General features: G+C 40.9%; 3 protein-coding genes across 5 annotated transcripts in view; 2 read left to right on the forward strand and 1 right to left on the reverse strand.

The window, feature by feature from the left end:
* The window catches only part of LOC114546120 (low affinity immunoglobulin gamma Fc region receptor II-like), a 1,096,214-nt gene that overhangs the window by 660,922 nt on the left and 410,866 nt on the right, over positions 1 to 24,426 (reverse strand). The window lies entirely within an intron of this gene.
* LOC114546143 (carcinoembryonic antigen-related cell adhesion molecule 20-like) lies at positions 960 to 23,583 on the forward strand. Its single transcript, XM_028564811.1, has 7 exons — positions 960 to 990; positions 2,126 to 2,161; positions 2,861 to 2,947; positions 3,027 to 3,187; positions 22,682 to 22,763; positions 22,836 to 23,021; positions 23,144 to 23,583. The coding sequence occupies exons 1-7, from the start codon at positions 960 to 962 to the stop codon at positions 23,260 to 23,262; spliced, it is 702 nt and encodes a 233-aa protein (XP_028420612.1). The 3' UTR covers positions 23,263 to 23,583.
* LOC114545268 (butyrophilin subfamily 2 member A1-like) lies at positions 11,032 to 22,487 on the forward strand. 3 transcript variants are annotated; one of them, XR_003690855.1, is made up of 5 exons: positions 11,036 to 11,202; positions 12,309 to 12,650; positions 12,816 to 14,556; positions 17,278 to 17,313; positions 22,172 to 22,283. XR_003690855.1 is itself a non-coding variant. In XM_028563562.1 (3 exons), exons 1-3 carry the CDS (start codon positions 11,145 to 11,147, stop codon positions 22,462 to 22,464), a joined length of 387 nt encoding a protein of 128 aa, XP_028419363.1. In that variant the 5' UTR covers positions 11,032 to 11,144; the 3' UTR covers positions 22,465 to 22,487. The 3 variants fall into 3 exon arrangements, 2 of the variants coding, with proteins under 2 accessions (XP_028419363.1, XP_028419362.1); XM_028563562.1 differs by lacking the exons at positions 12,309 to 12,650; positions 12,816 to 14,556 and having other exon boundaries at positions 11,032 to 11,202; positions 22,172 to 22,487; XM_028563561.1 differs by lacking the exons at positions 17,278 to 17,313; positions 22,172 to 22,283 and having other exon boundaries at positions 12,816 to 15,157.

A 24,426-nucleotide genomic window follows, 5' to 3' on the forward strand; every position in this document is an offset into this window, starting at 1 on the left:
TCAGCACATACAAAGCAGACTTTTATTGTTTTGTGTGATTGTTTTTTTTACATGATATATACGTTTATATATCAGTTTAAAGTCAGAATTTTAAGAATGGAGACTTTTTTCTCAAACAACTCAAACACGTTTTTCATGTGAGGCCTCAATGCTCTTCAGTAGTTATACTCAGTGGTGTAGTGATAGACAGGTATACACAGTACCCACTAAGAAAGCTCCAGGATTTCCATATACCCACTTAAAAATGGTCAATGACACGCAACTAAATACTTTCCATTATATTTTTCACATATTTAAAATTGTCATCTGTGTTTTTTTATCTTCGCATAGGCTAAATAAAGGGATTTCCACAGTAAATTGGTGCAAAAAAGTCTATCTGAATGCAGGAAATGAAGTCTTTGATGCTCAAACTTTTCCCTGGTGGAGGGCACCCAGACCCCCCCAATATGATATGCTCCCCCGCCATTGTCCCATTCTATATATATATATATATATATATACATACAGTACAGTATACCCACTGTAATACATTAGACTACACCACAGGTTATAAGCTATATTCTCCTGTGATGCGTTCAGCTCACCTGGTTTATTTGGCTTCTGCCTCTGTGTGTTGAATAAAGTCCCTCATGGCTCAATGAAGATTATTTTTTGGGCTTTTCTGCCTTCATCTGATAGGACAGTTAGGTGAAAAAGGGGAGAGAAAGAGAGAGAGGAAGGCAGGCAGGAAATTGTCCAGCACGGAGTCGAACCCTGGACCTCTGTGTCGAGGCATAAACCTCTCAATATATGTGCGCCTGCTCTACCCACTGAACCAACCCGGCCACCAAACTTAATTTTTGGTTCCTGTTTGCTGAGAGAGAAACCGCAGAGAGTCAGTGATCTCACCTCAGAGGAAGGAGGGAAGTTGAACTGCTGCTGTGAAGGACGGAAACAAGTCTTCATCAGTCTGTGGTACGATGGGACGGACGCCTCCTCTGCTGCTGCTCCGTGAGTACAAAACATGTTGTTTCAATCTCAAATTATTATATTCAAAGCATGTTATTAATATGAGAGGAAACCAGGCAGCGTTTAGAGGAATCTATAAGGAGCATAAAATACTGCTCACAGATATGATCAACTCTACGCTCAAACTTTGAGGATGTAAAGTGGAGTTCACTAATATGAAGGATGTTATGCCAGTGGTGTTTCCTCTATATAAATTAATCTACAACAGGAGGTTTAAATGTAACTAAACTGTGCATTAAACTCTCTAAAATGTCAGACTTAATAAACAAACCTCAATGGTTAAATGACATTCTCACCTCCAGCCACATAACACATCCTGCCGACCTTTGTTTAACCCTTGTGTTGTCCTCCTGGGTCAAAGTGAACACTCTTTTAGACACAGCATATGCGTTTTTTTTATGCTTTTCCCCACGTTATGTTAAAAAAAAAAAAAAGAAAAAATTTCAAATTTAAGTTTTTGGCACTTATTTTCCATTAACACCAGTATTTTCACCACTAGAACTATTTATTTGCACTAGTTTTACACTTATTTTTGGAATTCATGGTCAATAAACCTCATTCATTTTAGATTAGATTCAACTTTATTGTCATTTAGCAGAGTACAGGTGAAGAGCCAATGAAATTCAGTTCATGACATAATTTTTGTGTGAGAAAAAAGCAGAAATGATGAATTATGTGGACTAATGGTTAAAATCAGAGGAATGAAGGTAACAGATAATCATAGACATGTTAACGTTTAGTCAGGATAATGCTTTGAAATTGAATAAAACACCCCAAATTCTATGAAAATAGAGATCTGATCCTTACTTTCCTTTTGTCAAGAGCGTCTTATGGAATCATCCATGTTATTTTGGGGCAATTTGGTTAAAAAGAAACCCAAATTTATGATGTAGAAACTTTGAAAATGGGTCAAATCTGACCCGAGGACAACAGGAGTCTTAAAGATCAGCAGAGAGTCTGGGGTCAGCGCTCCGGCTGTCATTGGAACGTTTATTAAAACGCAAACGGATACAATTTCATTTCATCAGAGAACCAAAAGTCACCGTCTTCAGATCAAATGTAACAGCTTTTCGTTATGATTTTATTCTTTAGTGATTTGTGTCTCATTTCTCTTCAGTTCTGACATCACTGCTGAGCTGCACAACAAACCAAGGTCAGTAAATTAAGACACACAAAGAGTTCAGATTAAAGACAGGGTTGGTAACATTTTACAATATATATATATATTTTATATATATTGTCTGAAATGGTCCATTGAAACACTCTCATACACACCACTGGAAGTGAAATCTTAGCATTTCAGACTGATGCTGACAAAGCAGCAACTAAAAAGAGCTGCAAGAGGACAAGCTAGTAAACATGGGCAGCTTTGCAGCGATGGCGACAGCTGAGGGAGCTGAAAGGCATGAAAAGTGATGCCATGGCTGCCTCTGAATAAGACATGTAAAGTAGTTCTGATGAGGGAGATTTTGGTCCTTTCTCTGCCCTGCTCTGAAGTTCTGCCCCCAAGGAGAGCTTTTCAACATTACCAACCCTGCCTTTAAATTACTCAAACTGGAGTCCTGGGTTGTTTTTCCATCTTCTCCTGTACCTGATACAACACGTTTCCACCAACGAGTTTTTTTTAACATTGAATGTTTTGCTCAAAACATAATGAAATATTTGTTCCCTCCAGCCTCTTTGACTGTGAGTCCCAGCAGATCTCAGCTGTTTAAAGATGAATCTGTCTCTCTGAGCTGTGAGGAGGACGACAGCTCTGCTGGATGGACTCTGAGGAGGAACACATCCAGAGAAACCAGGACTCAGTGTGAAGATAGCTGGGGAAGACCTGCTGGTTCTTCCTGTAACATAGGCTACATTGTCCCTTTTGACAGTGGAGTTTACTGGTGTGAGTCCAGAGAGGGAGCAACCAGTAACAGCATCACCATCACTGTCACTGGTAAGATCAGACTGTGGAGTCAGTATTGATGAAGCTGTGTGTGAATGGATGACATGCTGTAGTTTGTCTCTGTGTTGAGGTGGACCAGTGATCCTGCAGAGTCCTGTCCTCCCTGTGATGGAGGGAGAAGACCTCACTCTGACTTGTAAAACAAAGATGTCCTCCAACCTCCCAGCTGGTTTCTATAAAGATGGCTCCTTCATCAGGACTGAGCCTGCAGGTCACATGACCATCCACCATGTTTCCAGGTCTGATGAAGGCCTCTACAAGTGTCTCATCAGCAGTGTTGGAGAGTCTCCATCCAGCTGGGTCTCTGTCACAGGTGAGGAGGTTTAACATCATTATTGTGTCAGATATTGGCATCAAGACTAAACAATGGCTGAACAGTAGATACATGACCACCAGAGACGCAGAACAAAGGCATGCTACAAAAAGACCTAAAATGACTGCGAAGAGACGCAACATAGAGACAATGTGATGGAACAAGAACAGATGCAAAAAATGACTACAAAAAGAGGAATAACAACTACAAAAATATGCGAAATAGACAAAACAAAGGCAGACAACAGACTTAACCCTAACCCAGCCAAAAAAAAGACAAAATGACCACAAAGAGAAACCAAATGACTATTTAGAGATGCAAAACAAAGACCCCAAAAAACAATACCAAGAGACAACCAAAATGATTGCAACAGATGCGAAAAACTGCTACAAACAGACACAAAAAGAGATACAAAATTGCTAAAATCAGTCTTAAAATGACGACAAAGACAGTGATGACACAAGCAAAAAGAGACAAAGTGATTCAACAGTCCACAGATACACAAACGCCTACAAAGAGAGAAAAACATAAACCTGCAAATTAGCCACAAAGACACACAAAACAGCTACCTAGAGATGCAAAATGACCTAAAAAAACTGCTTTTAAAATGCTCATATTATGTTTTTTGTCCTTTTCTCTTTGCTTTATTGTGTTATATATCTTTTTTGTGCATGTTATAGGTTTACAAAGTGAAAAAGCCCAAAGTCCAACAGTCCAACTGTCTCCAACAGAAAACACTGTTCACCAACTGCTCCAAACAGCTCTATTGTAGTCCAGCCTTTACTTCAGAGACCAGACATGTTATAATGCTCGCCTAGCTGCTAGCATGGCACGCCCTCATACTCTGCTTCTGACTGGCTAGTAGTCCTCACCTAGGTACTGTCAGGGTACACCCTCATACTCTGCTTCTGACTGGCTAGTAGTCCTTACCTAGGTACTGTCAGGGCACGCCCTCATACTCTGCTTCTGACTGGCTAGTAGTCCTCACCTAGGTACTGTCAGGGCACGCCCTCATACTCTGCTTCTGACTGGCTAGTAGTCCTCACCTAGGTACTGTCAGGGCACGCCCTCATACTCTGCTTCTGACTGGCTAGTAGTCCTTACCTAGGTACTATCAGGGCACGCCCTCATACTCTGCTTCTGACTGGCTAGTAGTCCTCACCTAGGTACTGTCAGGGCACGCCCTCATACTCTGCTTCTGACTGGCTAGTAGTCCTCACCTAGGTACTGTCAGGGTACACCCTCATACTCTGCTTCTGACTGGCTAGTAGTCCTTACCTAGGTACTGTCAGGGCACGCCCTCATACTCTGCTTCTGACTGGCTAGTAGTCCTCACCTAGGTACTGTCAGGGTACACCCTCATACTCTGCTTCTGACTGGCTAGTAGTCCTTACCTAGGTACTGTCAGGGCACGCCCTCATACTCTGCTTCTGACTGGCTAGTAGTCCTCACCTAGGTACTGTCAGGGCACGCCCTCATACTCTGCTTCTGACTGGCTAGTAGTCCTTACCTAGGTACTGTCAGGGCACGCCCTCATACTCTGCTTCTGACTGGCTAGTAGTCCTTACCTAGGTACTGAGCATGTGCGACTCCCAACAAAGATGGAACAGAAGTGTGATGTCTCACTCTGTAGCTAAAACAGAGAGCTCAACACACAGGGTGAAAAGAGGAGCTGCAGCAATGTGCAGTACAACAAAAATATGGTGTTTTCTGAAAATTAAACCATGTAAACCTATTCTGATATAACCTCTAAATACAATTATGAACCTGAAATGAGCATAATATGAGCACTTATTATTACACTAGTATTTTTCTATTTATTTGATCTTTTCTTCAGGTAAACCCACCACCCCTCCGCCTCCTCCATCCCCCTCCAGCCCTGGCTCCTCCTCCTTGTCTCCTCTGTCCTCGTCTCCTGCTCTCCTACCGTCCTTACTGTCTGTCCCAGTCCTCAGTGGTCTGGTGCTGCTGGTTGTTCTGGTCCTACTGGTGAGACGATGTGTCCACAGGAAACACTCAACAACAACAACAACAGGTGAACCTTTTCAAAATCTGTTTAATATTATTTGCTTATTTAAGTTTCAGTTACATGTAACTAACAGCCATGCTGTACAGTGATGTTCTAATATTTCAAAATAAGAGCGTGTGTTTATTTGTTCTACCTTTGTGAGGGTCAAAACCTTGATTAAGATTTTATTATTTGAAGTGCGGTTGGGGGTTAAGATTTGATTTTAGTTATATTCTTACTTTTTACTCATTTGACCTACAACTAAACCAGGATCTTAACTGAACAAAGTGGTCTTTAGTTTGTGACGTTGGGCCTGATCAGGAGGTGTTTTCCTGTGTGAAAATGTATCTTTGTGGTCAAAGTGTTTCTCTGCTGCGGCCCGGCTTCCTGTTTTCTGATGAAAACATCAGTTAAAGTTGGTCTGGTACATGTTTCACCGCAGGATGGATTCTTACACGATAACTTGTCAAATTGTTTGAATAATGTGAACAAATATATAAATGTAAATTTCTAATATTTCTGTAAAAGGTTTGTTTATTTATTTAAAAAATTCTATGATTTTCAGTGATGTAAGACATTTTAAGCTACTTTATGGATATTAATACTACAAATGTTGAAACAGTAGTTGCACTAAAGCTTGATTTATGTTTCTGCTTTGAATCTAAGCATATAAATTAGATGCAGACCGAAACTGTGACTGGTCTGCTTAGCCGTTGATCGGTAGCATCACATTCCCCCCTACTCGTTTTCGGTTTCTCCTTCTCCGCGAACACACACACACACACACACACACACACACACACACACACACACACGCGCGCTACGGCAACGCAGACAAACCACCGCAAGTACAAGTCCTCATAGTGCCGTAGGCTCTGCTTACAGCCTACGTACAACCATAAATCAGCTTTAACAGTGTTACTAGATACTACAAAATACTAGTACTAATAGTATTCTAATAATATGGTTTTGGTTTTTATGCTGCCTTTTTGATTTGCTTTTAATGTTTTCTGTTGTTATGTATGTATGTAACTACTGCAAGAAGCAATAAGTAATAACAAATCATCTACCTGCCACATTTCATGTAATTGATGAAATGAAATGACGTAACTGATGCACAACACAAGTGTATTCGTATGATATCGGAGGAACTATGCCGTTCTTTTAAACGCTGTGAAACGGTGACTGGTAACTGTTATGTAGCTGTTGTGATGGTTAAGTTTACCAAAAGACTAATCAGGATTAGTTTGTGGTTTGGGTTAAAATAAGTACTTCCAGGACAGGAAAGTCCTGTGTTTTGGGACCAATACACAACGCCAATTTCCCGCCAAAATGTAATATATAACTTTTGTTTATGCTAATAATTAATCTTTTTTATGACATACTATTTTTTGTTTATGCTAATAATTAATCTTTTTTATGACAGAGAGCGATCGAGCTGACGTGAGAGGAACTCCAGACGTCAGTTATGGACAAATAGTGATCGGACCAAACAGGGCGAGAGGTACAGCTGCTCTTCTGATTCATCTTTGTGACTTATGTGTTCACTACAGTGTCTTTTTGTTCCAATATATGATGATGCTTGTATTCCAACCGCAGAACAACTTGTCAAACATTTAGAGTTTGAACACAAACACTAAAGAGAACAAGAAGATCTGATTCAATAAATCTGTCAAATATGTTTGAAATTGTTTGTTTGTGTTCAGAGTTTCCAGCAGAACCAGAAGTCGTCTACTCCTTGCTGCAGCCCACCATCCCTCCTTCACACCAGTCCAACCAGTTCCCCCCCTTAAACCAATCACAGTCCTCCTGGGCGGCGCTGATCTCCAGACGCAGCGACGGTGGCTCACATAACTTCTCCACCTTGTCAACAATACCTCCATAAAGTTTCAGAACGCTAGTCCTAATCTAAATGGAGCTAGGGAGTTTTCAGTATTTGGTATTATTATACAGTCACTGGTGTGCCAAAACCTCTCCATAACCTCTCCAAGTGACCACATTTTCTAAATGCAACTTACTCCCTTCTATGCTATTAGAAAAAAAAAACATACTAAAGACTTAAAATTACTTACAAAAACGTTTTTACAGTCATTCAAACACTGTTGAACAAGTGTTATTTATTTGAGGTATTTCAAAATAAAAAACTTTTTTTTAAAAGAAGCCATTATTTGTTTGTTTAAAGTATGCAACAATAACGTGTGTGATTTATTAAATATTAATCATTATGTTGGGGAGAGAAATGCTGTTTGTTCTCTCTGTGAGCTAATCACTGACTGAGGCTGAGGCTTTGAGAAGAAAGAAAGCATGATGTAATGCAGTCAGACAGCCAGCAGGAGGCAGCAGCTTTCACCCTGTTCTCCAGAGGAGCATTTCACTGGGAAGGCTTTCATTTACGGGAAGTCAGCAGGGTAATCAGCTCCACCTCTGGAGGGAAAAAAAGACCCAGTGGACAGACAGAAACAGAACTGCATTCATCAGATACCGTCAGACACGCCTAGAGAGCCTGGGTCTGTCTGAGGTTTTTTCCTAAAAGGGAGTTTTCCCTCGCCACTGTTGCATTAATGCTTGCTCTTGGGGGAATTACTGGAATTTTTGGGGCTTTAAAAATTATAGAGTGTGGTCTAGACCTAATCTGGTCTAGACCACACTCTATAATGGTCCACAGATAGATTCCTCTTCCTTGGTTAGGTTTCCCAGGATGGTGAAGGAATGTCCCGCCCCACTCAGCCTCTGATTGGGTAAGGCGGGACATGTCTTTACCATCCTAGGAAAATGTGTTTACTGGAAGACAGAATCAGACATGTAGCTGAACACATAGAGATCTACATACACATTTAACTATTAGGAACCAAATATAGCTGCATATAATAAATATATAATATAACAATGACCAACAAACAAGTCAAAGTGTTTATGTAACTTAACAAGAGAACAAATTGTGTGACGATGCAGAGAGGACAGAGTTAATAAAGTAGACTGAGCAAGAACACTCTGAGTCCAGCAGAGGACCACGTGGACTGTAGAGAGGTTCAGATCTGTTCTACAGGGTGGAGGGGACAAATGGAGGCCGTACTGCTGCACTGTAGACCTGACCTGAAGCCATCATCAGTTGGTCCAGAGGAGGGTCAGACTAAGAGAGATTCACTTCATATGAACTTTAGAGAACTAGAATATTTACTCGAATACAAGTACAGTTGCTTTTAAGAAAAACAAACTTACTTAACTAAAAAGTGCTTTTACTATAAATTAATTGTAGTAAAAAACAAAGTTAGCCTACTTATTTGATACCTGAAAACTGTGTTTAGATAAAAGATAAGTCGGTTAAAATGTTCTTTGAGAGCCAACACATAGATGTTCAGACAACATAAATTTAGCAGTATTTACACAGAAATACTTTGCTCCATTAAATGAGCAAATGTAATCCATTACTTCAGCCCAGCTGTACTCAGCGCTGGTATATTACAGCAAGCTTTTAACAGGAAATGATGTTTCTTTAGTTGTAAATATCAGCAGAGGTCAGTCAGAGCTCTGTGTGTGTTTGTCTGATCAGTAAAGATGGCTGCTGCTTCCTCTGCTGCTCTAACTGAACTCTTACTGCCTCATCTACTTTATAGTCAGTTCTTCTTCAAACTGCAGAATGACTTTGAGTGAAAGCCCCTGAACTTAAACACTATCTTGTTTTCAGTTCAGTGTTGTGTAACTTGGCTCGCAGCCAGAAAACGCCCTGAAGCAACACTAAACTAGGAACATCACGTTTCTTTCTTAAAGCAACCAGGGTCTGATCTAAGTTATCATTAGGGTTGGGTACCGAAACCTGGTTCCACGATGGAACCGGTTCCTACGCAAACGGTAGTATTCGGACCGGATAAGAACGCAAATTTCGGTTCCTCATTTCGGTTCCGACTGAAATATTTCCCCTCTGTCGCTCCGGACAGCGGCAGACTCTTTTTTTCTTTCTCCATTTTCTGCCGAGTGGTGCACGTGCCCGCTCGCGGTGTGAAGCGCGTGTCCGCGCTATTCCCCCGACATGCACTCTACAATACCTGCTGATAGACGGCTTTTTGTACAATAAAAAAATAATGTAAAATATCACCCTTTCTCTTTAATCTACCGTTAGCTAGCTACCGTAAATGTAGGCTACTTTTAAAATGCCATATTTTCCCTCTGGGCTCACCAAAAACGGACGTAAAAGCATATTAACCATTCACTGCATGTTATCGCTAGTAAACATATTACACTTGCTCTGCTAGTCTATCGTTCAGGACAAGACCCTGTAGCCTGGTGGTGGGGGAGGCAGGACAGCCTCCCCAAATTGTCTCCTACCTGTGTGTGTACAGACCTCTTGGACACCATCTGAGAGAGTTTTCTCCTGTGCAGGACATGCCATAAGTCAGGAGAGGTGTCCTATCTGGCCAGAGAAGGCAAATATGGTCATTTTTCTGCAAAAGAAGTGCTAAAGTTTGAAGCTGGTTGGCATACAAACTCAACATTTATCTAGTTGATACTTGTTAATAGTGTAACTGTTGTTTGTTAAATTATTGTAGTTATGTGTTTAGTGACTTAGGTTTATTTATTTTATATTTAATTACTTTAAAACATTAATATATTGTTCAATTTAAATAATTTTCAATTAAGTACCAGTTCGGCATCGGAATTGTAAAAATCCAAACGGTACCCAACCCTAGTTATCATGTTCCAAGGAGAGGACATACAGGTCAGAGAGAGGAGGAGGAGTTTATCATGCTGCTGCTGCTCAGAGACTTGTGGTGCATGCACAAGTCAATAGAGAAATCTGCCACAATAAACTCTGTACCCTGAGTCAGCCTTAGTGCTGCGACAGACAGACACCCTGAAACAGGAAACTAAATTAAGAACAACATCCCGTCAGTATTTGAATCTCCTGATCAGATCCGAGTTTTAGTGTTGAAATTCTTTACCTTATTATTATTTTATAATACCTTATTTGACTGCTGATGCTTAAAGGGTAAACAATCAAACGACGTCCTACCCCAAAACACGTTGGTCAGGTTTTTATTATGGATTTGATTGGATGTTGGGAGATTCATTTGTTGAAGTCTTATCTCTGACAGATATCAACTTTGAAATAAAAACACAAGAGGACTAGTTCTCCTGAGTCTAAAGCTCCACACACTCTGGGTCTTCCCTCAGCTTTCCTTAGTGAGGGCCTGCTGCTGCAGCCTGATGCCATTAAAGAGAAATAAAGACCAGACTCAGGGACTGGGCTCACATTTAGATACAGGAAATTAAGATAAATACAACATGACATGTCGATGTTAAAGCAACAAGACTGTTGATGTTTGAATCTCCTGATCAGATCAGAGTGCAGGCTGAAGAAGTTTTGAAGAAATTTGTCTCAACGTTTTGAAATTAAAACTGTTTTATCATGGAGTAACAGGGAAAGATAAGCAGTGTTAATCAGTGAGGGAGGGGGTAGTTTATGGTCAATCAATATGTTCCTATGCATGACAATAAAGGCACCTGGGATTGGCCAGGTGCTCCCAGTTGCAGTGATTAACTCCACTCATGGCCCTGCAAGACATCACAGAACCACACCCACCCACCCCATTGACATGTTTCCCCTGCCGAAACCTGACTCCTATACAGAGGGCCATCATGCAAGACCAGATGTTGGTGTTGTATTAATGCTGACAGCCACTGGGTGTCGCTTGATATCCACACTCACAGTAAGAGTCACCTGGCTAATAATGTTTCAAGCAAGGCCTCCTTTCCTTCTCTTTTTGATCATTTTAGATTTGTAAGCCACTGAGCTGTCTGGGCGTGTTCAGCTTTAGCTTTTCTATTACCACTGCTGTAGGTTTACTCTCACCAGCAGTATCTCTGCTACCATGGCTGGATTAAGATCTGTTTTCACATCATTGTGGATATTTTCTCTGGCTGGAGAAGGTGAGCTGTTTGTTGCTGTTTGAATATTTGTAATACTTGTTAAGATTAGATTATGTGACATTCTTGTAAAAGAAAACATAACTTGATGAAACTACACATGGCCAATCCTTCCAGAAGTTTTTGTGAGTTCAAAACCTGATCCGCTCCTTTACCCACGCCTGTAATTTTAAATGGAGAATTTTGAATAGCAATGCAATGAGCTGCATTGGGCTGGTGTGATTCATTAGTAGTTCATCAGTGATCAGAAGGGACTGTAGCCTGGAAGTGAAGCATTTTTATATCTTCTCTTTTATTTCTTTTCTTGTACAAAATAAAAACATATTTTCACATTTTTAGTGTTGGGAGTAACATGTTACAAAAGTAACGCAATTCCAGTAATGTATTCCTTTTTGCAGTAACGCAATAATATAGCACATTTCTAATTCAATTTCGGTAATATCATACACGTTACAATCTCAGTAACGCGAGTTACAACGCATTTTAACGCAACATTTAGTGGTGTTTTTTTTTTTAAGAATTCACCAACACCTGGAAACATTTCTTCACAGGAAAAAAAAATCAAACTGAGTATTATTTTCGGTCAGTGTAACGCTTATCAGTTCAATTTTCTAAGCACAAATGGAAATTTGGAAAAACAGAAAAATGAATTAAAAATTAAAAAATTGGATCTTTAACCTGTTTTTTCAATTTTCTGTTTTTATTCAGAGGATCAGAAATTTAGAAAATTACAAAATTGCCTCTGGGCTCCAATTATTCAATACTGCCATGGTATTCTCTTCCTCTACTTTGTGGAATATGCAGGTCATTAACTTCATATGGACCAAAAAAAGTGCGAGAGAAAACTCCCATTGGACAGATAGTCTAGCTAGCTGTCTGGATTTACCCTGCAGAGATCTGAGGACCAGTTAACCACAGTCCTCACGAATCCACCGCAGGTTGGAACGCCAACACGAAGAGGGAGGGGACGGAAAATAAACGCTTCCAGCGGAATTTGCTGGAAGTGGAAAGTCAAGGAAATAGACATGATGTTCCACTTCCGGGATTGCTCCGTTGCCGCTGGAAATTCCACACAATTGACTTTCTGCATTTCTTCTGTTTTTGTTCAGAACAACACAAGATAACTGCAAGGCCTGGAGAGGATGTAACCCTTCAGTGTCAGGCTTCCATAAATGCTGAGATCATACTGGTGAAGTGGAGCAGACCTGACCTGAAGTCGAACCAATATGTCTTCTTCCTCCGAGAAAACCGCCCATATGAGAACTACCAGCTGCCCTCATATCGTGGTCGAGTGACCCTGAGAGATCCGGAGATGAAGGACGGAGACTTTTCTGTTGTTCTGAAGAACGTCGGCGTCAGCGACACCGGAACATACGAGTGTGAAGTTATAACTGGTGAGGGAGAAGAACTTGAACTCTACAGCACCATCAAGCTGACTGTCTCGGTCTCAGGTGAGTTTGTAGAGTTGAGTCTCGGTGTTTGTGCATCATTTGTGTTTTCCAAAGATTATTTTGTAGAGAAGAGCTGCTGTGAGTCAGCAGATAATGTCTGCCGTTAGTTGTGTTCTTCAGTCTTCTCCTGTCAGCTGATTCCTCTCAACTCTTTCTGCTCTGCAGGTCACACAGAGGGACACACCGGGGGAGGAAGAGACACCGATGTAAATCTTTGGCAGGTCCTTGGTGTGGTTGTTGCTATGCTTGTTGGTGTTTTAAGTTTTTATGTTTTGATTTTTTATTTAGTATTTCAGGACAATGCACATAGATGAACATGTACAGCAGTACATGTAAAATGCCAGATTGTAGCCTGGGGGCTAATTTCCATCTGTAGTCCATTAGGCAGGTTGAAGTTACAATTAAAAATGACAAAATACAATAAAACAGGGAGAAACAGAAAACAAGAAAAATAGGACAATTCAATTCATGACTATGGGTGTCAAGGCAACTGGGCGATAATCATTCAGGGAGGTAATTACTGTTTGTTCTGGAAGAGGAATGAGTTTTGTGACCTTGAGACGTGTTGGAACAGTAGCCTGCTCCTGAGAGATGTTGAGCAGTGTGGTGAGCCCCCCAGCCAGCTCCCATGCGCAATGTTTCAAAACACGCCCAGGTACTCCGTCCGGACCAGTGGCTTTAGTGGGGTTAATGTGGGAGAGGGCTCGCCTGACCTCATGGGGGGGCTCAGCACTAGTGACTCTGGTGAGGCCACTAGCTGTAACCATTTAACTCTGGGTTGGTCATTTAGTCTGTCAAAACAGGCAAAGAAGAAATTTAGGTCATCAGGAAGGGAGGGGAGTGACTGTAGCTGACAGGCAGGAGTTGTTTCCTTTTTATAATCCACTATGGATCTGATGCCTTGCCAACAGGCTCGTAGGCAGTAACGGTGTTGGGTATAAACCCCCAACACTTGTAACACAACCTGCACACAAGAAAGACACAGAGAATTGAGTAGTTTTACTTGCAAGGAGAGTGCTCGGAGACTGTTCAGTTACAATCCTCCCAACTCACTCTGAAAAAGTCTCCGCTCCTCTTGCTTTTTATTTCATTAGGAACGCCCTAGGTACATAAGGTTTCAACTGCTAAAGGGGAAGGGTGCACACATAAATCCAGTTGAAACCAGTTTGAACATTTCCACATTTTTGGGTATGACTGCTTGCTACTATACGCTATCTCTTGTTCTTGCTTGCTATCTAAGCTTGACAGCAGAGTTGTCTTTCTCAGCCTTATGTAGCCAATTCCTCTTCGCCGGGCATAACTGCAACTGTCTGCATCCTCTCACCTTGAGCCACAGTTCCTGTAACAAACTCACACAAACACATATTATAAAGGCAACAACAGAATAGTATCTTCATTTGGTATGTACTGTTATAACAGTAATAGAATATAGTAAACGAGTGGAATAACTTATGTACAATTTCTCCAACAAACGGGCACTGGCCCGTCCAGCCAAGTTTGATCAAAATACGTTTTGTGATGAAAAACATTCAAATGTATGTACAAAAAGAAATAATGACAGAACTAGCTTGTTGTGTGTGTTTAATGTGCATTTTCTTCTGATTAAAACAAAACTGTTTAAACCATACAATCAAAGAATTAGATCAAATGCCTTCGGAACGTAGTTGGTTGCTATGGGAACAACAGACAGACTCTCCGGGCTGCCTTCAGCAGCTAACGTTAGCTAGCTGGTTTTTTAGACAGTGTACCATGGATGTGTTAAAAGTTACCGCGACAACAATGGCTTCTCTTTAAAGTGGTATGGACAGTTTTCTTGGATGGAATCCAGAAATAAGGAGGAGCTTTTCTGCGGCATGTGTAGAGCGGAGCTGACAGCCAATCAGAGAGAGAGGAGGCCCTCACAGAGGTAACATTAAGTCAAACGCGTTTCATGCTTCTTGCGTTATTATTTAAGTAACCTAGTAACCTTCCTATTTAGTAATTAATGGTGAACACTGATGATGCCTTCTGGCTGAAACAAGTTTGTGTTTTGCCCACATTAAATACGATTTTTTTAGTTTTCTTTGATCCTGTCGCTGCCGTGGACTCCATACACTGTCTAAGATTTGCCACCTTGCTGCCCATTTTTCATTATATCTTTCATAATTCAAACAATGCTTGGCTGGAAGTTTTCATTCTTTGATTTTCTTTTTCTGCTGGTAGCGCATTTGCTGCTCATGATCTGACCGTAGTCCTGAAGCAACAATGATCTTGTTCCATGATAATATGCAAAAACAGAAACTTCACTATCAGGATATTCTGATCAAACTGTTCTTGTGAAACGTCTGCAGAGATCTGGCTTCTGTGTTTGTAAACCCAGTCTTTTGATTCAAGCATGCAAATCTGATTACATAATCACATTTTTATTATGTCTCCAGTTTATTCTAAAGGTGACCCGTTTCTGTGTGACATATCACTTTTTCTATCTTGTGATCTGTGCTGATCTTAATAAAAAATATATGTTTTAATCATTTTCATTAACCATTTTGTCCTGTTCCTAACCAACCCCACTTTCTGTCCACCATATGTCACATTTAAGCATCTGGAGTTTCCAAATAATTCCAAATGATGAAGCAAATTAATATCAGCTTGAAGTCGTGCAGATTAAGAGATTTAATAATCAACAGTGTTAAGGGAAATTTTAACGACGTGTTCTTTGGATTGATGAGGATCATATTGTATCCGTGAAACCCAGATGATACACAATGCTACAGCTGATGCCACAGTGGAAGTGAAAAAATACCTCAACTATGAGTTTTTGCCCAGAACTCATGATCCCCTGACTTACTGGGAAGAGAGAGCAGTAATCTTTCCTCATTTGTATGTCCTTGCTAAAAAAATATCTTTGCATGCCAGCAACAAGTGTCCATTGTGAGAGGATTTTTTCAAAGGCTGGAGAAATGATGTGTAAAAAAGGAAGTAGGCTAAGTCCTTCCACAGCAGAGAAATTAATATTTTGGAATAAAAATCTATAAAAAAGTGAGACATTGTGGCTTGATTTTTTATTAATATTCATTTTTCATGACCAAAATAACATTATGCACAGTGAGGAGCCTACAAGCCTTAACAGCTTCACATATTACAAAAATAAAATAATATTTTTTTTTTTTTAATGGCTCATTGTCAAGGTTGTTTCAGATCAACACCTGCAGGTGACCACTAGGTGTCATCGTTGAGACGGGTGTCGGATTGTTTCGAAGCCTCGACACAATATGGCACATTTGCTTCAACTGTTTCATTGTTTGACGAAGCCTGGATCTGCCCACCACTAGTGGTTCCTCAAATGAAATCCCTCCTTTTTGGTCGGCTGTCTCTCAAAAGAAAAGGTGTTGTTTCCCAATCCATGTGTCTTGAGGCCACACCCGGCCACAGGATAATACCAAATCAGTATCAATTATTTTCAAACTACACTCTATCTCTTTGTCCTAATCAAGTCTGGCCCTACAGGGGAGGGCTCTCAGAGCTGTTTGAACAATAGGTCTCCTTGTGTGGGGACAAGGAGCTTCTACCTTTCTGCTAAAGGTAAAACTTAAAACTTGCAAACAAAACATTTGTCTTTGTTTGCGATTCTGACTTGACCTGTTTGAGTCGTGATTCACTCGGATCTCAAGGTAAATGCCTTCACATGGAAACCTACTTGGAAATAAAGCCGGTTGATTCTTGGTATGTAGTTTCATAGTGTGTAGCTACACAGTGTAGTTTAGTCCATTTCTGACCACATTTCAGTGGTTAAACAGAGGCAAGGTGTTGCTGTGTTCACTCCCCCCCCCCACACCTTGGCTAGTTGGGAGGAAGCTGCACCTACAAAGAGATGGCTCGTTGGTTTCAAGATTATAAGAAGCTGCCTAGGTCAAGATTTAAATTGATTTGCACATACATATGTTCTTCAGTTCTAATTCGTACTTATGCACACAAACCCTCATACTCAACGTTATGCAGGATGTGTATGTACGTCTGAATGCATGAGAGTATGCATGCATGTGCAACTGAAGTATTCAACTTTGGCCGAGGGGGCTTCTCGTCAACCACACTGCAGGTCACAGAGGAAGAAGGAGGGCTTACTTGATTTGACTATGAAGTGAACAAAGTGTAGATATCATTTGGCTAAATGTCAGGATGGAGGAAATATCTCTGCTTCGGCTGATTTGTAAGTTAACTCTTTGTGCATTTATGGTAATGGGTGGCAGTAGCTCAGTCCGTAGGGACTTGGGTTGGGATGCCAGTTCACCTCCTGGGCACTGCCTTGAGCAAGGCACTGTCCCCCCCAGGGACATAACTGGCAGCCCACTCACTCTGACATCTCTCCATTTGTGCATGAATAGGTCCTGAGCATGTCTGTGTGTAGTGTGTAGTGATTTCTAACAGAGTGTAAATTGATAAATAATAATAAATTGATAACAATGCTGAAAAAATACTAAAAGAAATCTAAATTCTAGGTTATACAGCAATATTTGGCTTAAAACAATGCTCGAATGTTAAAATTCTGAGAATTTTGAAAGGTTGAGTAAATGTTTCATAGTGTTATTTTCATTTTTTAAACTGTGTACTGAACCAAACTCCTACTAACCTGAATGTCTTATCTCTTCAGTTCTGATCTCACAGCTGAGCTGCCCAACAGACCAAGGTCAGTACACTTCTTCTCTAGATACAAAGTCCTGTTCAGAGTACTTTTAAAATGTGTAGAGCGTTATTGTGTGTATTCAAAGTACAGATTTGTTTATTTTTTGAAAAGTTTATGATCATGATTTATTATCAAAGCATGTGTACAACAATATGTCAGTGTGTGTGAAAAGTGTTTGTACGAACAATAAGTTTGGTATTTATCAAACCTGCACATGACCAACGATCTCACCTACATCTACATCCGCAGGCTTGTTCTCACCATTCACATGCAGAAACTCCTCCAGAATACCATATATAGTTAACCACATCCCTTTGAAACTCTGAGTGGCTTTAGTGTAGAGATACTTGTTGTGGGCGAAAGTAAAAGATGAAAAACATCACATGAAGTCAACCCTTAGATGCATGACCTACCAATACCTACACTCTTCCATGAGTGGGGTCAAAAATGACCCCAATTAGAATGAATGTGTTTTATGCGGTAAACTTAAGAAATTTCGTTCTTAAGTCAAAAAACTACTTACTACTTAACAATACAATATCACACACATAAACACACACACACCTCATGATTTGAGGTATATATGAGATATATATATATATAGATTGAGATATGAGAGTATATTTACATAGTGTGCATGTCTAAGGGCAACACGGTCACGTTATTGTTAATCTATTGATTCGTGTACACGGACATGATTAACTCGTTTATTTCGTGTTGCTGAGAATGTCATTTATTCGTGTGGTCAGCACATAATGGGAAGCATCTATACGGAGGTTAGGTTTTGGAAAAGAAGCACGGGGAAAGGACACACCACACGCCGGGACCCGATCCCAGGTCTCTGGGACACCGACGTGCCACAACAACGCTTGTCTTTATAGCTTGTAACTATGTTTACATTCCATAGACTAGACATTTAATTGATTAAAAATAACCATAAGTTGCAGCCATAATATTTCCAGTCTATGGTTGCACCCCAGCTACTGACAGGAAATGTAAACACACCAATATTTAGTTTCATCAAGGCTGAATGTCGTCGTGACACATTGTAATTGACTGACACAATGTTGAGCACTGAAATTAATATTGATCTGGAAATGTCAAAGTGCCAACAGACCTTTCTGACATGTTGGTGGTTACCAGTTAGAAATTATATAACTAACCACATCACTGCCTTTTGAAAAAACTACTTACTACTTAACAATACTTCCAACTTAAACTTCAAAGTATTTGTATAACTTAACTCATGGTAAGGGAATTAAGGTAAAGTAAAGTAAACATGAAGGGATTTTGGTAAGCACTGTTTCAAATAAGAATACACTTACTAATGCACTGCTAGTAGTGATCAGATCAGTGAGAGAGTATTAAAAACATTTAATAAAATAAACTCTCAGGGTGGTGAGACTGCTGGCATTAGATGTGTGGATCAACAGTAAATGTATACCTGACAGTCACCGTTGATAAAAATCAAAGGTTCCTAGGGTTAACCTTTGAAATTCAATAGAAAATGCTTGGGGTCATTTTTTGACCCCACGTATGGAAAAGTGTGGTGCTGATACAAAATATGCAATTGCTTAAAAAATATATACATTTAGGAGCTGGACAGCCCTGGGGACAAAGGTCACCTTCCTCCTCTGGGTCTTACAGCCTTGACAGCGGAGTCCGCGCCTTGAGGGGAGCCCCTCAAACATTGAAAACATGACGTGTGATGGATCACGAAGAATCCTACAGGCGGTCTTCAGGGTCTGCTGTTCGCATAAGGTGGACAGATCTCTCAAGGGGTGTCCAATAATTCTGGAACAGACTTTAACAGTTTGATGTAAGCGATTCCTGTTTTGAAGACTAATGGAATAAAACCAACAAGTGAATGAGAAGGTTGTCACACTTTTGATAAATGAGTAGTAGAATGTGATTAGGATGTCCTTGCTTACATCAAATCATCTTAGTTTCCTGAGCAGGTACTTCCGCTGATGGGATTTGTGTTGGACAAAAACTTCAGATTGTTGTCAAAAATAGTCCCAAGGTATTTATACTCCTCTACAACCTCTACTAGTTTTCCTTGGATGGTGGTAGTGACTGCCTCAGCCAACTGCCTCTGCTTTGGAGAGAAGGTCACTCTCATCTCCTTGGTTTTATCCACATTCCGCTCTAAACAGGACATTTCACACCACTTCACAAACTCCTGCAGAGCTGAACTGTGTTCGTGGAGGGAGCCTGCAAGCAGAAATAGGATGACTGTGTCATTAGCAAATTTCACCATGTGACAGTTTGGCTGAGTAGACCTGCAGTCGTCTGTGTAGAGGATGTAGAGGAGGGAAGAAAGGACACACCCTTGTGGCGAACCTGTTGACGTGGTCTGGACATCTGAAAAAGTGTTGTTAACCAGCAGTGTTGGGGAACGTTACTTTAAAAAAGTAATTAGTTATAGTTACTCACTACTTGTTCCAAAAAGAAACTGAGTTAGTAACTGAATTATTCTATAATAAAAGTAACTTGTTACCAGGGAGAGTAACTATTTGCGTTACTGTTAAAAAAAAGTTGCTATATGTCAAAGAATTTGGATTTTTGAAATGAGTAGAACAGAGAGCAAGAGGTTTATCCTGCACTTCAATTATTATCTTTGTAAGAAAAGTAAACAGTTAAACCATATAAACCTATATGACACATATACTTTTAACAACATACCTGCCTGTCATACGGTTGACTTCAGCCTGTGCCATAGGTTTTTGTTGTGAGGCAGAAAGATCTAGCTTTTGCTTCTTGGAGGACTTTGCTCCGAGTCCTTCTTTGCTAGTGGATGGCGAGCTTTCATCTGTGGTGGAGGTATCGGTGGTTTTGGCCACTAGATTTGCAGATGCATGTCGCGTTGTGAGATGCATCATTAAGTTAGAGTTGCTTACAACATCACATTACATGCACGTTCTTGCCTTTGACCACAATGGATTTGAAGTAGTGCTTATATCTCCACCTTGAAAACGCCAACTTTTCATCGGATTGCTCCTGACTCACCACCTCTGCTTCATCAAATCTCTGTTTAGCTGTTGTGTGTGTGTGTGTGTGGCGCGTGTGCTGGCATGTGTGTAAAAACACTGGCTCTGATTGGCTACCACGAAACATGACTTTGCCTTAGCCAATCATAATCTTACCTTGTTATTAACCCACCTCCTCACTAGCTGCGGGCCAAGGGTGCGTTCGGATTACACAGTTTATTCAATCAATGCCTAGCAACGCACCGCATTTAACGTCCAGTAACGTTAACGGCGTTGTAACGACAGGAAAAGTAATTAGTTAGATTACCCCGTTACTGAAAAAATAATGTTACCTAACTCTGTTCTTTTAAACGGCGTTATTCCAAACACTGTTAACCAGTACCCTCTGTGTCCTGTTGGTCAGAAAGTCTATAATCCACGAGGTAAGATGATGAGGGTAACAAGCTTCTCTGCCAGGATATGTGGCTGCATGGCGTTAAATGCCGACGAAAAGTCAGCAAACAGAAGTCTGGCTGTAGAGTTTGGGGTTTCCAGATGTTTGTGGATATTGTCTAGGATGAACATTTTAGCATCGTCGACCCCCCTCCCCACCCGATACGCAAACTGAAGTGAGTCCATCATTGGATCTGACACCTTACGACTCTTTCCATGGCCTTCATTACCAGGAAGGTTAGGGCCACAGGCCTGAAGTCGTTCAGGACTTTGATGGTACCCTTCTTGGGTATGGGAATCACCATAGAGTATTTCCACAGCTGGGGGAAAGTACTGCAGTTGATGGAGCACTGAAACAGGTGTTGGAATACACCCCCAATTGCTCAGCACAGTGCCTAACAGATGTTGTCTGGGCCTGGCACCTTGTTCACCTTGGTCCTCTTGAGGGTGCTGACCACTTCCCCAGAGTCAATAGTGATGTCACAGTCATCATGTTAGAATGAGGAAATTAACCTTTCGAGATCAGAGCTGTTATCTCTCTCGAATCTGGTGAAAAAGATGTTCAGGTCATTGGGTAGTGAGGTTGGGCTGCAGACTGTAACCTGGATGGGCTTGCGACTGCCAGGACTAAATACATACTTTTAAGGCCCTGCCATGCAGTACGGAGGTCACCGTGGGCAAATATTCTCTCCATCTTGTTTTTGTATCTCAGTTTTGCCGTTTTTATGGCACGCTTGACCTCACTAATGACTGTCTTTACTTTCCATCTCAGAGCCGGTGAAGAAGACTCTCTGTTTTTTGTTTAAAATCTCCTTTAGGTCCTTTGTAACCCAGGGTTTGTTGTTAGGGAATGTTGTGACCCTCTTAGTAGGTATAATATTGTCCACACAGAAAGAGATATAAGATGATACTGTATCCACTTGCTCATTTAAGTCACTGCTTGATGTCCCTCCTTATTTTCTCTGACCTCTTCACAACTGGTAGGTATGCTGGGGCTAGTAGAGTGCCAAGGTGGTCAGCCGAGCCAAGAAGGGGCAGGGGGGCGGCTTTATAGGCTTCTGTGGTCTCATTTATAAAACTGTGCACACAGGGTGAAAAGAGGAGCTGCAGCAATGTGCAGTACAACAAAAATATGGTGTTTTTTTAAAATTAAACCATGTAAACCTATTCTGATATAACCTCTAAATACAATTATGAACCTGAAAATGAACACAATACGGGTGCTTTAAGATACTGGAGCATCCTGGGAACAAACATGAAGGAAGGTTTCCCAGCTTAGATAATTTATTGCATGTGGGAAGAAATGAGCTGATTCCTTCAGTGTCCTAGAGAATCAATGTGAAGCATCAGAGGTCCAGTCACGCTTTGTCCAAATCAGTAATGGACACAGTAGCAGTAATAATACACTAGTATTTTAACCACTAACCCTCCCCCTCCAGCCTCTCTGACTGTGAGTCCCAGCAGCTCTCAGATGTTTGAAGGACAGTCTGTCTCTCTGAGCTGTGAGGAGGACGACAGCTCTGCTGGATGGACTCTGAGGAGGAACACAACCAGAGAAACCAGGACTCGGTGTGGACCTGACTGGGGAAGACCTGCTGGGTCTTTCTGTATCATCAGATACATGGTCCCAGTGGACAGTGGAGATTACTGGTGTGAGTCCAGAGAGGGAGCAACCAGTAACATCATCACCATCACTGTCACTGGTAAGATCAGACTGTGGAGTCAGTATTGATGAAGCTGTGTGTGAATGGATGACATGCTGTAGTTTGTCTCTGTGTTGAGGTGGACCAGTGATCCTGCAGAGTCCTGTCCTCCCTGTGATGGAGGGAGAAGACCTCACTCTGACCTGTAAAACAAAGAGGTCCTCCAACCTCACAGCTCATTTCTATAAAGATGGCTCCTCCATATGGAAAGGGCCTATAGGTCAATGGACCATGACCATCCACCATGTTTCCAGGTCTGATGAAGGCCTCTACAAGTGTCTCATCAGCAGTGTTGGAGAGTCTCCACCCAGCTGGGTCTCTGTCACAGGTGAGGAGGTTACCTTTGATTTCAGGAGTTCATTCATCCAGATATTCACCTGACAGCTGATTCTCTCTACAGGGAAACCAAAGATCACAAGACCTCCTACTACTACGAGCTCTCTGCCGCCCCCTGATACCTCAGCTCTGCCCCCGGCCTCAGACCACCTCCCCCTTGTGATCAGACTGGTCGTCCACCTGGTGGTGTTCTGTCCGTACTGCATCTCCACTTTCATCATGGTGTCTTTATATCGATGTAGGACCACAGGTAACACTCTGAATCATTCACTGACCTTATGATCAATCCATCAATCTCACAACATCACTCTGGTGTTAACTTAACAGCTGATCAATTATCTACATTTTCTTTCTAACCTGATCTGACTGTAGGAAATGACCTGCCTGTTTCTGTGGTGATGACCCCCCCACCCAGGCTGAGGAGGGATTGGATGATGACTATGATGTCATCACTGCTGTCACCACAGAGCATCACTTCTGAACTGATCTGAAAAGAAGCTCAAATGTGTCAAGTCCTCATAAATCAGAAACAGTGGAAGCCTCAGAATGTTTCCCTGTGGAAGTTTAAACGTGCAGCTGCTTGTAATGCTCCAGTCTGCAGCGTTTTGAAACCTGTTAGTTTACACCAGTGAGATGAGACGGTGTATCCTCTGTATTGAGATAACTCTGGGGCTCTCGTTGAGCCTTCATCTAAAATTCTGCCATTTCCAACAGCTGACGGTTTGAAACATAGTAAATAAAATGGATCATTTCATTTCTATAGTTTTCAGCTAATTTGTCCGTTCCCAAACCAGCCTCTGAAAACGTAACCAGCTGAGTCGCAGAGACACCATCAGCTTCTCTTCAGATCAAATAAAATAAAATGATGTTGCAAACTTTGCTCTGAACTGGACTTTAGTAGCAGATAGTTGTTCAGGTTCTGCTGTAAGTCGTGTTGTTGGTCATGTCTGATTAGATGTCAAGTTTTTAATCTCTTCAGATCAAATAAAATAAAATGATGAGCATCTTTTCTCTCTGTGCTTTGTTCCAAGTTGAACATAACCACACTTCTCTCATATCCAACAGCCTGTTTCCTTGTAGCTGTGTGACATATATATATATATATATATATATTTATGTGAAATACCATACATAAATGAAACAATTAGCATATAAGTAGTTTAGGATTCAAATGTAACAAAATATTTATTTTTCCCACAATATATACTAATAATAGTTTTAGGCACATTATTGTGTAGGTAAGTGATCACCTTCCATCCGGTTTCTGTTCATTATTATATTACATTACATACGGTAATTAATTTAACCAGCACACTCATTATCTTTGTGTGATGTCAACCTATAAAGAATAGGCTACACGTGAGACAGACTAGCATGTAGCAGAAGGCGGCTTTACTTTTCACCGTGTTTGATATCCAACAGGTATCCCAGCATTCTTAGCGATCAGGTACTACAGCAGAACTAAGTTGCTAAAATTCAATTGTTGAATACATCACGTCACCTCCTTTTAAAATGAAGGTAGTATTCTGATGCCGTAACACCTAAGACCTGAAATAAGGAGTTCCTTATTCTTAATATGACAATATGACCTACAACAACAAAAAACAAACAAGTATGAGAAATCTTTATAGAACTTCATATTAGTTAACTCTTTT

Source organism: Perca flavescens, chromosome 19, assembly GCF_004354835.1.
Source record: "Perca flavescens isolate YP-PL-M2 chromosome 19, PFLA_1.0, whole genome shotgun sequence".
NCBI lineage: Eukaryota > Metazoa > Chordata > Actinopteri > Perciformes > Percidae > Perca > Perca flavescens.

Bases quoted from the DNA above. Each gene is read 5' to 3' on its own strand.
- LOC114545268 (XM_028563561.1), top strand. From the start codon at position 11,145: ATGGCTGGATTAAGATCTGTTTTCACATCATTGTGGATATTTTCTCTG. The intron at 11,203-12,308 runs GTGAGCTGTTTG...GTTTTTGTTCAG, and splicing joins ATTTTCTCTGGCTGGAGAAG to AACAACACAAGATAACTGCA. The intron at 12,651-12,815 runs GTGAGTTTGTAG...TCTGCTCTGCAG, and splicing joins GCTGACTGTCTCGGTCTCAG to GTCACACAGAGGGACACACC.
- LOC114546143 (XM_028564811.1), top strand. From the start codon at position 960: ATGGGACGGACGCCTCCTCTGCTGCTGCTCC. The intron at 2,162-2,860 runs GTCAGTAAATTA...CCTGTAACATAG, and splicing joins GAGCTGCACAACAAACCAAG to GCTACATTGTCCCTTTTGAC. The intron at 2,948-3,026 runs GTAAGATCAGAC...CTCTGTGTTGAG, and splicing joins CATCACCATCACTGTCACTG to GTGGACCAGTGATCCTGCAG.